Source organism: Phaenicophaeus curvirostris, chromosome 23 (assembly GCF_032191515.1).
Source record: "Phaenicophaeus curvirostris isolate KB17595 chromosome 23, BPBGC_Pcur_1.0, whole genome shotgun sequence".
NCBI lineage: Eukaryota > Metazoa > Chordata > Aves > Cuculiformes > Cuculidae > Phaenicophaeus > Phaenicophaeus curvirostris.
The window spans coordinates 180,478-192,795 of NC_091414.1; the positions used below are offsets into that span (position 1 = coordinate 180,478).

The window sequence follows — 12,318 nt, forward strand, 5'->3', positions numbered from 1 at the left end:
AAATGTAACCTAACAACACCCTAAAAAACTAACAACACTATAGAAAAGGACCTATATCTCTCCATCACTTAGATTTCATACAAACTCCCAGTTTTACCATATTGCATGTGATACTCAGAACAGAGCCTTGTATTGAAAACAGCCACAAAAATAAACTGTATGTCAACAGTGGCCTCTCAGAAAAGCCATGGGCTCCTTTCTCATGCCCTGTTCCATAGGCAGCAGTGCTACATGCTGGCCATCTGGCTCTCATCCTTGCCCAGTGTGAACAATAGCAGAGAGCTTAAAAACTAGTGAGTCATCTGACTTTAATTTTAAGACAGTATTTGAAGGTATTTCTTAAGAAAATAGGTGTCTTGCTTGCAGCAGTTATAAAACCAAGTAGAAGTGCAGCACTAGGTTTTAACTCCTAGAGTTTTAACAAGTCAAAGTTACCCAACCAGAAAAGCAAGCTCCAAAACCCAGAAACCTCAGACTGGAAGCTCTTTATCAGCAAAAAGGTATTTGGCTCTCTTTCAAAAGCTGGGGATTTTCTAAGCCTCTGGCTTGTACGCCTTTGTACAGTTAGGTGTGTGTACGCAGAAGGGGAGAGGTGCTCCTGTTGTAATCCTGACATTCCCTCTCACACATGCGCACACAACTTTAGCTGGTGATCTTGGGTCTGAGAGACACGCGTTACTGAGCAGCAAATCCAGCCTGGTCTCACAAGAATTTAACTCATGTAAAAGGTGATTCACCTGCACTCAGGATCAACTGTCTGCACTCCCAGTCCACCTTGCATAGCTATTCATGAAGCAACTTCTGATTGCCTTGGCTGTATTTTCAGTGGTCGGTAAGTCCTGGCTTCACCTTTCCTATCACTGATATTGGTTGTTTCTGTCTGATCCTGTAGTATGGGAGGTAGTTCAGTCGTGTTTACTGAAAGAAAACCTAAAGAACTGAGCTGTTATCTGAGGTCCTTCAAAAGCTCTCTTCTGTGTTATTTTCTCCTTTCAGTAATTTCAAAGTAGCTCAGTGTTTCAAGGATTAGTAGGGAGGAGAAAAGATTCCTTCGCTTCAAAGCTTTTCCACTCACGTGTTACAATCCAAATCCTATGGGAGTAAAGGATATTTACTGACTTCCAGGGCCTTTGGATCAGTTCCCCTTTGTCTTAAGCAGAGACACTAATGAGTACAAGAACAGCCTTGATTTTAAAAGAGGAACAAACAAATAATATATGCCTAAAAATGTGGCAAACCCACTCCTGGGTGAATGAAGGATAAACTTGCTATATTTTCAAATGCCAGCGTTTCAGCAAGCAACTTTATCATTCAACTGCTCTTGTGTCCGTGATCTTACAATGTGGGGAAAGCACCTTCAGAAACCTCAAAAACCGAGGGACTTTCACACTGTGAAATATCCTGTTTTGCCCCTACCCACACTTGACAGAGCTTGTGTTACGCTGCTTTGCATAACTGTGTCTCCCTATGGATAAACGTAAGAAGATGGCGATTTCCCAGTTCCAACATGGTCAGAGCATTGGTGACTCTTTATACTGACTTTATACTGACCAGGAAGATTGTGCAAGTCCTGCATGAGCAGAGGAAAGGGCTGAACAGCAGACGAGGTTCAGGACAAAACCTGGAGTAGATTGCAGTCCATTTCTGAGTTGTTTCCCCACCAAAATGTCATACACAACGAGAATGGGAAATGGATCTCTGTCTTTCTGCCTGATTCCCCTCCTGTGCAGCACACTAGTTTAAACCGCTGACACTCAGTTCTCCTCCATGTGGGGAAAGCAAGGAGTGAGGATCGAGGAACTGGTATGGTTTAGCCTGTGCTTCTACCACAGCAGCTCAATGTGATGTTGTCCAAGTCACTCCCATCCTGGTCCTCAGTTTTCCCATCTGCAAAATGGTGCTGATTTTCCTTGCTTACCCCATCATTTTCTTATGGGGGAACTCACTGATTTTGAGTGTCCTATGACAAGCATTGTGATGGGACTGTTCATTTTCATGAAGTGCAGGCTGAAGCCCACATAAGCTCAAGGTATTTTATCAATATTGCAAAACAAGAGTTGGGTCATGTATAAATTATCTAACTTCGTGGCTATAATTCTAATTTACAGAGCTCATCAGTTCTGAAGGTTACTCTCCAAGTTAGAAGGTCTTGTGAATCAGCCTAGAGAAAATTTTGCACTGTGTATTCTCATGACAAGAGAGAGCCATATACTTCTGCGGTTTCTGCTCAGACACAGTCTGCTGCAGGAGGATCACGGTGGTGTTCTGCTCTACCGAGGCAGCTCAGACTGGGACATGTTTGTCATTTCTGCTCCCTAAAGCCAGAACCCACCCTCCATGAGGAAGAGGCACAGGGCTCAGAAAGCTGAGTGAGTTGTTTGCCTTCACCCTGGCACACCCAGACCAGAGTCCAAGCATCAAGTCTTTGCATGTTGTTCTGTACAGACAGTCTCTATCCAATAAAACACAGAGAACGAGAGGTGAATGGCAGCCATATCGACAACGGATGTGAAACCAATCTCAGCATGTCATTTCCCTGAGTCTAGGCAGAAAACAGAGACATTCATAGATATGAATTCAGACTTGAAAACAGGTTATTTCTCTTAGTCGTCCAGCTATTTTCCTGCTTTAAAAGGAACCTGATAAAGAATTCAAAGATTCTCTTTCTGACTCTGAGTTTTTGAAATCTTTCTGTAAAAATTCCTGACTTACATTTCTTTGGGATGAGTCAACGATCACTTATATGGTGATGCATGCAGGGTTTGAATTCCTGTTCTGTTCAAGCTTCTGTTTTGCAGCCCATCTCTAGCAAACTGGAATTGGCATGCCTGGTATTTCTGTTCACCAAAAGGCTGAGCAGCCTTGGACCCATATTTATCCCGAGGCTGAGATCCCAGAGTATGCATTTTAATACTCTTTTCTTTGCTCTCCTAGGCATTGGGACTACAGAGAGGTCATCATGTCTCAAACACGCAACATTTTCTTCTACAAACTTTGAGAACATCCTGATATGGGAAACCAAAGCAGATATTCCCCCTGGCACTGTATTTGATGTCCAGTATAAACAGTATGTGAAGTTTGCTTCTTTTTGGAGTTCTGTTGGTCGTAGGGCCACTGTTCTCAGAGAGAGAAGGGACAAGAAAGACATGTAGATTTTGTTGTTTCTGCTGCTTGTTTTACTGTTATGGAAATGGTTCTGCCTCAATAAGGACAGGATTATTTAAATTGGTAGACGGTGCTCAGTGAAACAAATACTTTCACATTTTGTTTTGACATCTTTACTCCATTACTGAGCTACTCTCTGCCTTCAAGTAACTTCCTGCTCTCCCTTCTGTGGTTTACTCACCTGTAAATGCAGGTAATAGTAATTTTCTTCCTCTAGTTCAGTCACGAGAGCTAAGAGAAACCAAACCAATGATACACAATAGTTTTGTTGCATTTGGGTAGGTCCATGAAGTGCAAACTTGCATGCAATCATTCAGTGTCAGAGTTGGGCAAAGAACCCCAGAGCTGCTGACTTGCAGGACTCTCGTGTGTGCCCTGAAATAAGCTGCACTTCCTCAAGGCAACATCCATGCAGAAACCATAAATGAGAACGGATTCAGGGCTGCAGTCCAGGGGAAACCTCTGCTATTCCATTCCCCACCACTTTCTAATTGTACTAGTGAATTTCAAAATTACTAAGAGCTGGCAAAACAGCCCATTTGAGTCATTTTGGAGATGAGTTGTATTGCATCTGTTCTAGTAAACAAACTAAAAGCTTTTTTTATCCTAAGGTATGGAGAAAAAGTCTGGCTTAACAAGCGTGAGTGCCAGAGTATCACGCAGCCTTTCTGCAACCTCACTCGTGAAACAGAGAACTTCATGGAGCATTACTACGCCAGGGTGAGGGCCACTGGCCAGAACTACTGCTCGTCCACCTGGGTGCACTCAGAAAGATTTGAACCCAGAAAAGAGAGTATGTACTGATGCTGAAAACTATTAAATCCTGACTGCTAGGGATTCATTTCAAATTTCACTGATGTTTAGGAGAGCATTTCCTCTAATTTCAGTATTGCAAGACTCTGTGCTTTACAGGAAGGGAGTGAAAGCCTAAAGAATCTTGTTATGGGCAAGGAGGCAAACAAGCAAATGGACAGGGCCTTCCCTGAGGTCTGAGCCCAAAGCGGGATGAGAGGAGAAAAGGAAAAGCCAGATGTCCTTGAAGGAAGAACTGCTATTAAGGCTGATGAGATGCAAAAGGAAACTACTAAGAGACATGATGGGCAACCTATGGACAGTCAGCAATACAGTCATAGAAGCTACAAAATATGAACTCCTGAAAATCAGGATAAGAAGCCAGACCATTGGATACTTAATGTTCCCAGCCCCTAAGTGAGCTCTGCTGCAGATATGCAACACAGCTTTTGGCAATTCTCTTACTGGCTCTGTGCCTAAAATCTTCCTACCACATATTTGCCAAGAATAATCCAAGGTAGCATTAGCAGTCACTGATTACGAACTTTGATCTTAACAGCTGTCACTTCCGATTCTCTTTTCTAGCTATTATTGGAGCTCCAGAAGTGGAGTATATCCCTTATGTACGGTCCATAAAGTTTCTCATACGGCCCCCCTATACTCCACTGAGAGATGAGGATGACCGCCAGCTAACCGTAGAGGACATCTATAGCAAGTTTGGCGCTGTTTATTACCACTTAACAATATTTAACCAAAGGACACATCAAAAGGTAAAGCCCAACCTCAGGCCACGAGCCCTCTGACCTCTGTAAACTACATTTCACATAAGATGGAGAGGGACCACAGAGCTCTTAGAGGATGGATGAGATTTCTGATGTACAAGGGAAAGTCTCGGAGTCTTTGACTCTCATTAGGCAAAAGGACCTGTAAGCATTCCTCTAAAATTCTGGAAAGGAAACCAGAGTTCCCCAAGGTACTGTATAAGTAGCAAAAAGTAAAAGCGCTGGTGACTAAAAAAGAGAACAACTTATTAGTTCAAGTCCCAAGGAATAGAAATGCAAATATTAAATACAGTAACAGTAGAAAGCAAAGTATTTATTTAGAATTCCATTTATGCGAATTATTACATTTGTATACTAACTTATTAGTAAATAAAATTATATGCTGGATTTTGCAATCTGATTTGGAGAAATTATATACATTCACTCTTTCTAAAATACAAAATTTGCCTTTATTTTAAATAGTGGACAAAGAATGAGCACAACAAAGAATTTGAAGTTTCCAACTTGGACCCAGACACTGAATATAATGGAACAGTATACATCTCTCTCCTCCAGAGAAGCAGCAGACCTCAAGTATTTGGGGTTAAAACGCTGGCAGGTGAGGCTGTTAACTCTGCTCATTTAAAAGTCCAGATGGAATACTGGATACATAAAATAGACAAATTTTCAGCTGGTATAAAGTAATATAGCCTTGCTAGAGATCTTGAAGCAACACTGACTTTCTTAGTTTAAAAATGTAGCCCTGTAAGACTACACCTATGACATCATTTAGCTAATCCCATGCAGTTTTTCTAATCCAACTTTCTGAACGCATATATCCCACTTGTCCTCTTCCCCATGAACCAGACAACACATGGCTTCTCTCCTGCTTCGTGGCACTTGCATTCTGTGCCGGACTGGTGTTTGCTGCAATTAGTTACGTGATCTATAAATACGTCAAGCAACACAGCGCACAGCCTATGTCTTTGGTAAGTGTTTCTGAGCCACTGCAGCAAACCTTTAAAACGCTTGGGACTATCTGCATGCCCCAGAGTAGCATTGCTAATTGGGAGGATGAATGAGCCCACAAGAGCATTGGCTCGGTGATCACTGCAGACTATGGGCAGTTTAAAATCAGCTCATCCCACCCCAAATTTTGTTACAGGGAGGTGTAAAGTAAGTCAGCATAGATGCCTGCAGATATGAATAATCTTGGTTATTCTATTAAAGAAAATAAACTGCATCTGTTTTTGCTGGAGAAGAGCAAGACTCTATACCAGCATGGTAGAACAGCTCAAAATCACAGAGGCCCAGATGCTCCCTTTCTTCTAAAATTTTCAAGTTTTTTAAGATTTTGGTTTCCATTTTTAAGTGACCACGGGCAACTGGATTTACGTCTTTTATGATCAGATAGTTGCCCAGATGCATAACAAGAATGTCTGTATTCCTCTGAAGGATCATGCCCCAGGAAAAAAAACCAAGAGTTCTTTTGTAAGAGCAATCCTCGTGGTCATTACTAGCCTGTACTGATACTTTGCCAATGAAAATTTTAAAGAACCTAAAGCAAACCTTCAAGGTAACAGCTTCTTGCTACTAACTCATGTTTGTCTGTCTACTTCAACAGGACTTCAGAGGGATTTCATCATTCCAGCCTCTTATACTGACAGTGGAACATATTATAAAGCCCATGAGTTTATCTAGACCTCCGCTTCTCATTCCTGAAGTGCAGTTACCGTGGACCAGCCAACATTTGGACAGAGCACTGCAGCCACCGTGGTCTTTCTGTCCTCCAGAAACTGCCTATCAGCAACAGACCGATGTACTGATATCTAAGCTGACAACTCAGCCACCCTGTGTGGCAAGCACAGCTCCCACTGGTTACGCTCCTCAAACAGCTGAGCAAAGTGTTCCTACTGTCGTGTCCAGCAAAATTCTGCCCCTAACCTATGGGGTGTGTGCTGAAGGCACAGACCATGTTGATAAGAAGAATTTGCAGCCAAGCCAAATGCTAACAGAAATTTCTCAAGATAGTTTTGTTGGTGGAAAGCTCATAACCCAGATGCTGGGTGAGAGCTGCAGCCATTGGAATTATGAAGAACAGAAGCCAAACATGGCATTCTGGAACAACAGTGACACAAGAGAATCAGTTCTTTTACAGGTGAGCCCTAGACAAACACGGCAATTGCTGTTGCAGACTGACGGGATGGAAAGTAAAGTGCATGTATCCCAGCTGCCACTGCCTTTGCTTGAACAAGGAGGGTGCTATAGACAACAGACAGCAGAACTGCCACTATTACTGTCCTCAATGAAAGTTGACACAGACTATGTTCGAGAGGATGAATCACTGCCACCCCTGCCAGCAGCCCTCCTCCTCTCGGTTGGTGTGAGTAACAACTTCCCTGGAGAGAACAACACAGAGCAGTGGACACTGCTACATTCATTCTCACATACAGCAAATAAATTGCAATTCCCAGAGACTCGAGAAACAGAAACGTTAACAGCAACAAAGGAGCTAAGCCGCACAAAACTGAATAATGTTGTGTCCCAAGACATTACCTCTGGCTGGGACAACGGCACTCCTCTCACCACAATGTTCAAAGATCTGGGCTTAAAAGTACTGTGGGACCAGGAAGAAAACACAGAATTTTATTAGGAAGACTTAAAATCCACATTAACTTTGCTTGGAGGAAACAGAAGCCTGCCTTACAAACAGGACATTGCAAATAAACATAGCTAATCTGGGATGAATCAGCATGGCACAGGGTTGTCAGACTGCTTCCACTATTCTTCTGTCATAGGAACAGGTGCCGGTGCCTTTACTTACACAATTACTGCTTGGTACACTGCAATAATGTCTCTTTGCACCTAAGTAATAGGTCTTTATTTCTTGGATATTCTTGAAATTGATAATGAATCAGGCTACTTAAAGCTGAGTTAAGATTCAAGTTCAAATTCTGCACTCAGTTTACTGCAAATTTAGCAAAGTTCACAACAGAAACTGTATTTGCTCTTTACTGACACCAAAGATCTAAGTCTGAGATATACAAGTATCCCTCCTTTGAAGAAATTCAAGCGCAGGTGTATAGAAAGATAAAAGAACTAAATATACTGTGGCACAGTAAAACAATTAAATACATATAGGTGTTCTACCCGTGGATTTATGATTTGTGTAAAACAACAAGCTGTTTCCATGAAACAGACTTTGCTGTTAAAGCAGTCACTGAAACTGTGGTAATAGCTTTTGGTGCAGCAATTCTGTGAACCTACACATCCCCTGTCCTGCTGGGCCCTTGAATGCCTGTAGAAAGAAAGCCTTTTTATCGCTGCAACAGATTAATGCAGTCCTGGCCCAGTCCTGATGTATTTCTCAATTCCTGTTCATTTCTTTCTCTGAAATAGTCGCGCATTCTCTTCTTCCCTTGAAATCCCCAGGGACGAAGCAGCTAGGATCACACTTCACGTAGGCAGGAACGTTAGGATTTACACTACTCTCACTTCTGCCCTGAATCTCAGTTTTCACCAATCTCAAATCATGCACTCAGTAATCTCTAAAGCAGAGTAGGGAGGTCTTGAGCTGCTCCCTCCCACACTTCACTGACACTGTTGGTGGGGAACATGCTCCATCTGCATGATTGAGAGGAGCCTCTGATTGCAGAGCCCTTCTCTGCTCCTGTTACCAGCACACCCACCTCCAGGGCTGGAATGAAACACATCCAATGTAAACTGAGAGCCAAATTCTTTTAGCGCGTCACCTTTACCAAAAGCAAGGTAAATAGTATTTATTCAGGGACAGAGGAGGCAATTTGTTTTAATTAAGAGGAAAGCACAGTTCAGCCTGTTGATTTCCACTGGTGTGGTGAAAAACAGTGAGTATCTGATGACATCAGTTTTAGAGGAGAACCGAAACCATTAATAGGAATAAGCAAATCTTTAAATGGTACAGGGAAGCACTCACATGAAGAGCACTACTAGAAAAGGCCGACGAGAAGCAAAACTCAGCTGCTTTCACCACAAGCGCACTCAGTTTTTCTCAGTTTTTAGCTGAGGCTAAAAGCTAAATTCCACTTGCTTTGGTGTGATTTTGCAAATAAACCGTAACCTTATGAAGTAAAGAGGTTTGATTAAGGGATTAAAGTAATTGTCTTAGAAACTTCATAGGCACAGGTTCAACTCCAAACTCTAGCATCAGTAAGTTGTGTATGGCAGGAATTACCACAATCCCACTATTGCCCCGTCCCGTCCTCATCTGTTCTCCCCCTAACAGCAGATGCTGTAACGAACAGACAAGAGAGAGACTCTGAAAGCCAGGTCTTAAGGAGGCAATGGACAACAGTATTTTCAACTTCCTGCTCTGCCCATGGCTAAGTCAATATTTACCTTTTCGGCCTTGACACACTAAACAGGAGGAGACTGATTCTCATCTCATGAATCACCTCTTAAATATAACAGGAAGATCATTGCTTCTAAAACTATTTCTCTTTGGAAAAGCTTTGAAACAGATGTTGACGCTACTAAGCTGTGTTGTAGGTATGCAAGGGAAGTGCTCATCCATCTCCCATGAGCACGTGCTTACCTTGCTGCCTTCCACTTCACTGCTTTTCATAATCAAATTGTTATCTTTATTTCAAAACACATCCCAGCAAACAGCTGCAGTGGGATCTCATTATCTCAGTCTCATTCTGTGTAAGGACATTTTTCAGATAAACAGCAGGATTTCAACATTGTTCCAAAGGTTTTCCCATGAAGCCATCCCAAGCTAACTACAGCAGGTGGCAGCTGTAACCCTAGAGCTAACATCGCTCTCTGGCTGCCCAGCTAAATCTGGGAGCTGTCTCTCCCCACATTAGCAGCCTGGCTCGCAGCACACCAGGGAACCTCACACGGAGATGGACGCGCTGCTGCTAGCTGAGGCTCACGTTCTCCTGTTACTTGCTCACTGTTCATTTTGGCATTGAAAGATGCCTGTTTGAAGAATATAAAAATCACCAATGATTTTTTAACAAGTCTTTTGAGGAATATCTTACTCAAGGAACAAATTAAAAGCTCCATATTCTGTAAAGAGAATGAAGTAGAGTTGAGGGGCAGCCCTGAAACTATTAGGGACCCTGATAAATCAGAGTTTATACTTTAGCTCTGGCATCACATTGGCCTGGCAGTATTGCTGGCAGTGATGGGGAACTACGATGTGGCAGAACCACAGAAGCTGGATCACGATGCTAAGTGGCGGCCTTACACTTGCTGGTTCAGAGGACTTAAGAGGTTTATGTATATTGCCTTTCTTCTCAGACTGAAATAATGAGAGCTGCGAGACATCATTACACAATATTTTTTCTAAGAAAAAAGCAACAGAAGCGGTCCGCATCCATATCAGGAGAGCGTAAGTAAAGACTCTTCTCCGTAAAACATACAGCAGAGTGTTGATATGACAAAGATGAATGAAATTATTAAGAAGAATAGGTCATAATTTCTGATTACTTCTCATAATGCAAAATTCAGGAAAGCACTCAAGTGGTCATGCAACCAATGAAGTGTTCCTTCGACAGCTCAGCTTACACCAAAACTGATTCAGTGGGCTCTGCCCAGAAGTACCTGTTTACTGCTTTCTTAGGCACGTGTGAAACACAGCCACTTAATAAACTTCACACGCAGAAATACTTGTTGTTTTAGTGTTGATCCTGCTGGATTTCATCTTTGTTTTGTTTGGATGACGAAGCAAACAAGGTTCTTAGAAATGGATCCTATTGATATAGGCAGGGTGACTCAAACTGTGCCAGATTTCATGGTGGAATTCATTTCCACAAGGCCTTGTGAAGGCCACAATCAGAAAGCGTTCAAAAAGGAATTATGCAATTTAACAGGGATACGACTATCAGTGACAATAAAGCATTGTGTCCAGCACAGGACACAGGGCTGAACAGACCCTGAGCTTCATCCAGTACAGCAATTTTATCTTCTTCCATGCTCTTTACAGACTCCTAGTGGCTCTGAGAAGCCCACTGCTGATGGGCTGACTCCTCAGCTCATAAAATGTAACTGGAAACATCTGGCTCACAAACTGGTATTGCAGCCTCGGAGCTTCGCTGCCTTCAAACCTGCATTTCTCCCTCTGACACCACACAACATATCATCCACTTCTCACATTGCTGGGAAGCGTCTATGCTGAATGCTGAAACTACAAGCTTATCTTGAACAAATGGAAAACCAGCAGCCTCAGTTCTTTTACCCTACCCTAGACTCCACAGGCAGCTTGATACGCGAGCTCACCTGCTGCTGTGGCAGCAAGTCTTTGCCTGTAAAAAGGAAAGTGTAACAGTCACAGCCAACCAACCACCAGAGCTGCTGTTAGCTCCACATCTGATTATACAGTGACATAATTTGTCTGGAGTTGGCACTCACTAAAGGGATGTCAAAGTAAATGATTTCACTCCATTATGCAGCAATGGCAATGTTAACCCGAGGGAAATTCCAGGAGGAGATTAAAACATTCACAATTTATTTGAGATGCTTTGTGAGCTTCTATCCTAAATGAGCAGAGGATAATCCATTACTGGTGTCTGAATTTCGGAGGCACCTGTCTTTCCTTGTATCAGTTGGCAAAGGCAATAATTTGCCTGATGCAAAAAAGTTTGTGATCAGTTGCCATCACGGTGAACAGCTCCAACTGTGTAACCCCTGCACGGGTCTCCCCATTGTCACTGCGATGGCATGGTCAGATGCTATATTTAAGACTCCAGGATGGGCACTCAAACATGGGGAACATTCTTTTGGGGAGCGTCATTCTTAGTGTCATCAACAGAGAGAAGGAAACGCTCCTTTGTCTTTTCTTATGAGGACAGGCACTCTCACTGTAGTCTTCACAGGGTGAGTCTGGTTTATCTCTAAATAAACTACTGTTTATAGCAAGATTTTATAAGACCTTTGTAGCAGCATCAGTTATTTTGTATGACCACTATTTGAATTGCACTTCTGAGACAAACTGTGCTTCGTGATTGTATCTGCCTTAAAGTGTCATTGCTGTTTTTCCAGTGTTGTTCTGTTCTATTTCATGCTTTCTCACAAGGATCTATTCTGGTTTACTGGTCTGTTTAAGAAAAACCATATATACTTGACTGAAAAGTATAGATTTTGGCAGATCAGAACTCTCTTTCTCTACCATAAACATCAGATTATTAAAAAGCACTGAAAATGGAAAAATAAAGAATATTATATTCTAAAAATTAATCTGGATCGGTAACTATTCGTGAACCTGGAAACAAAGTCCTGGTGCCCAGTAGTCATTCTGCAGCTGGAATAGTCCTGAAGAAAGCAGTACTCTATGAAAGTACAAAGATATTTTTTCCATAAAAGCCTGTTCTATTTTCTCTTTCTTACACTTGCCAACATACCTTTGTTTCTTCCATATTTAATATCTACTGAGGAAATATTATTGTAATAATTCTGTATTTTATTTTGCATTTTGGGATGTTTTCCATTTATCACAACAACTGTGCTTTTCCATAGACTGGTTTTAAGAAATTTCTACTAGCAGTAAAAGCTGAGGGGTTCGTATTTTTTATCAATTTTAGGATTAGAAAGTAGTAAAACTAAAATCCAGGTGCAG

General features: G+C 42.0%; 1 protein-coding gene across 3 annotated transcripts; it reads left to right on the plus strand.

Annotated features, from left to right (window-relative positions):
• Positions 1-666: 666 nt before the first annotated feature.
• On the plus strand, positions 667-8,966 carry IL22RA1 (interleukin 22 receptor subunit alpha 1). 3 transcript variants are annotated; one of them, XM_069875320.1, is made up of 7 exons: positions 667-832; positions 2,935-3,067; positions 3,777-3,958; positions 4,543-4,727; positions 5,202-5,337; positions 5,586-5,707; positions 6,343-8,965. In XM_069875320.1, the coding sequence occupies exons 1-7, from the start codon at positions 790-792 to the stop codon at positions 7,369-7,371; spliced, it is 1,830 nt and encodes a 609-aa protein (XP_069731421.1). In that variant the 5' UTR covers positions 667-789; the 3' UTR covers positions 7,372-8,965. The 3 variants fall into 3 exon arrangements, with proteins under 3 accessions (XP_069731421.1, XP_069731422.1, XP_069731423.1); XM_069875321.1 differs by lacking the exon at positions 2,935-3,067 and having other exon boundaries at positions 679-832; positions 6,343-8,966; XM_069875322.1 differs by lacking the exon at positions 2,935-3,067 and having other exon boundaries at positions 692-828; positions 6,343-8,966.
• Positions 8,967-12,318: the final 3,352 nt, after the last annotated feature.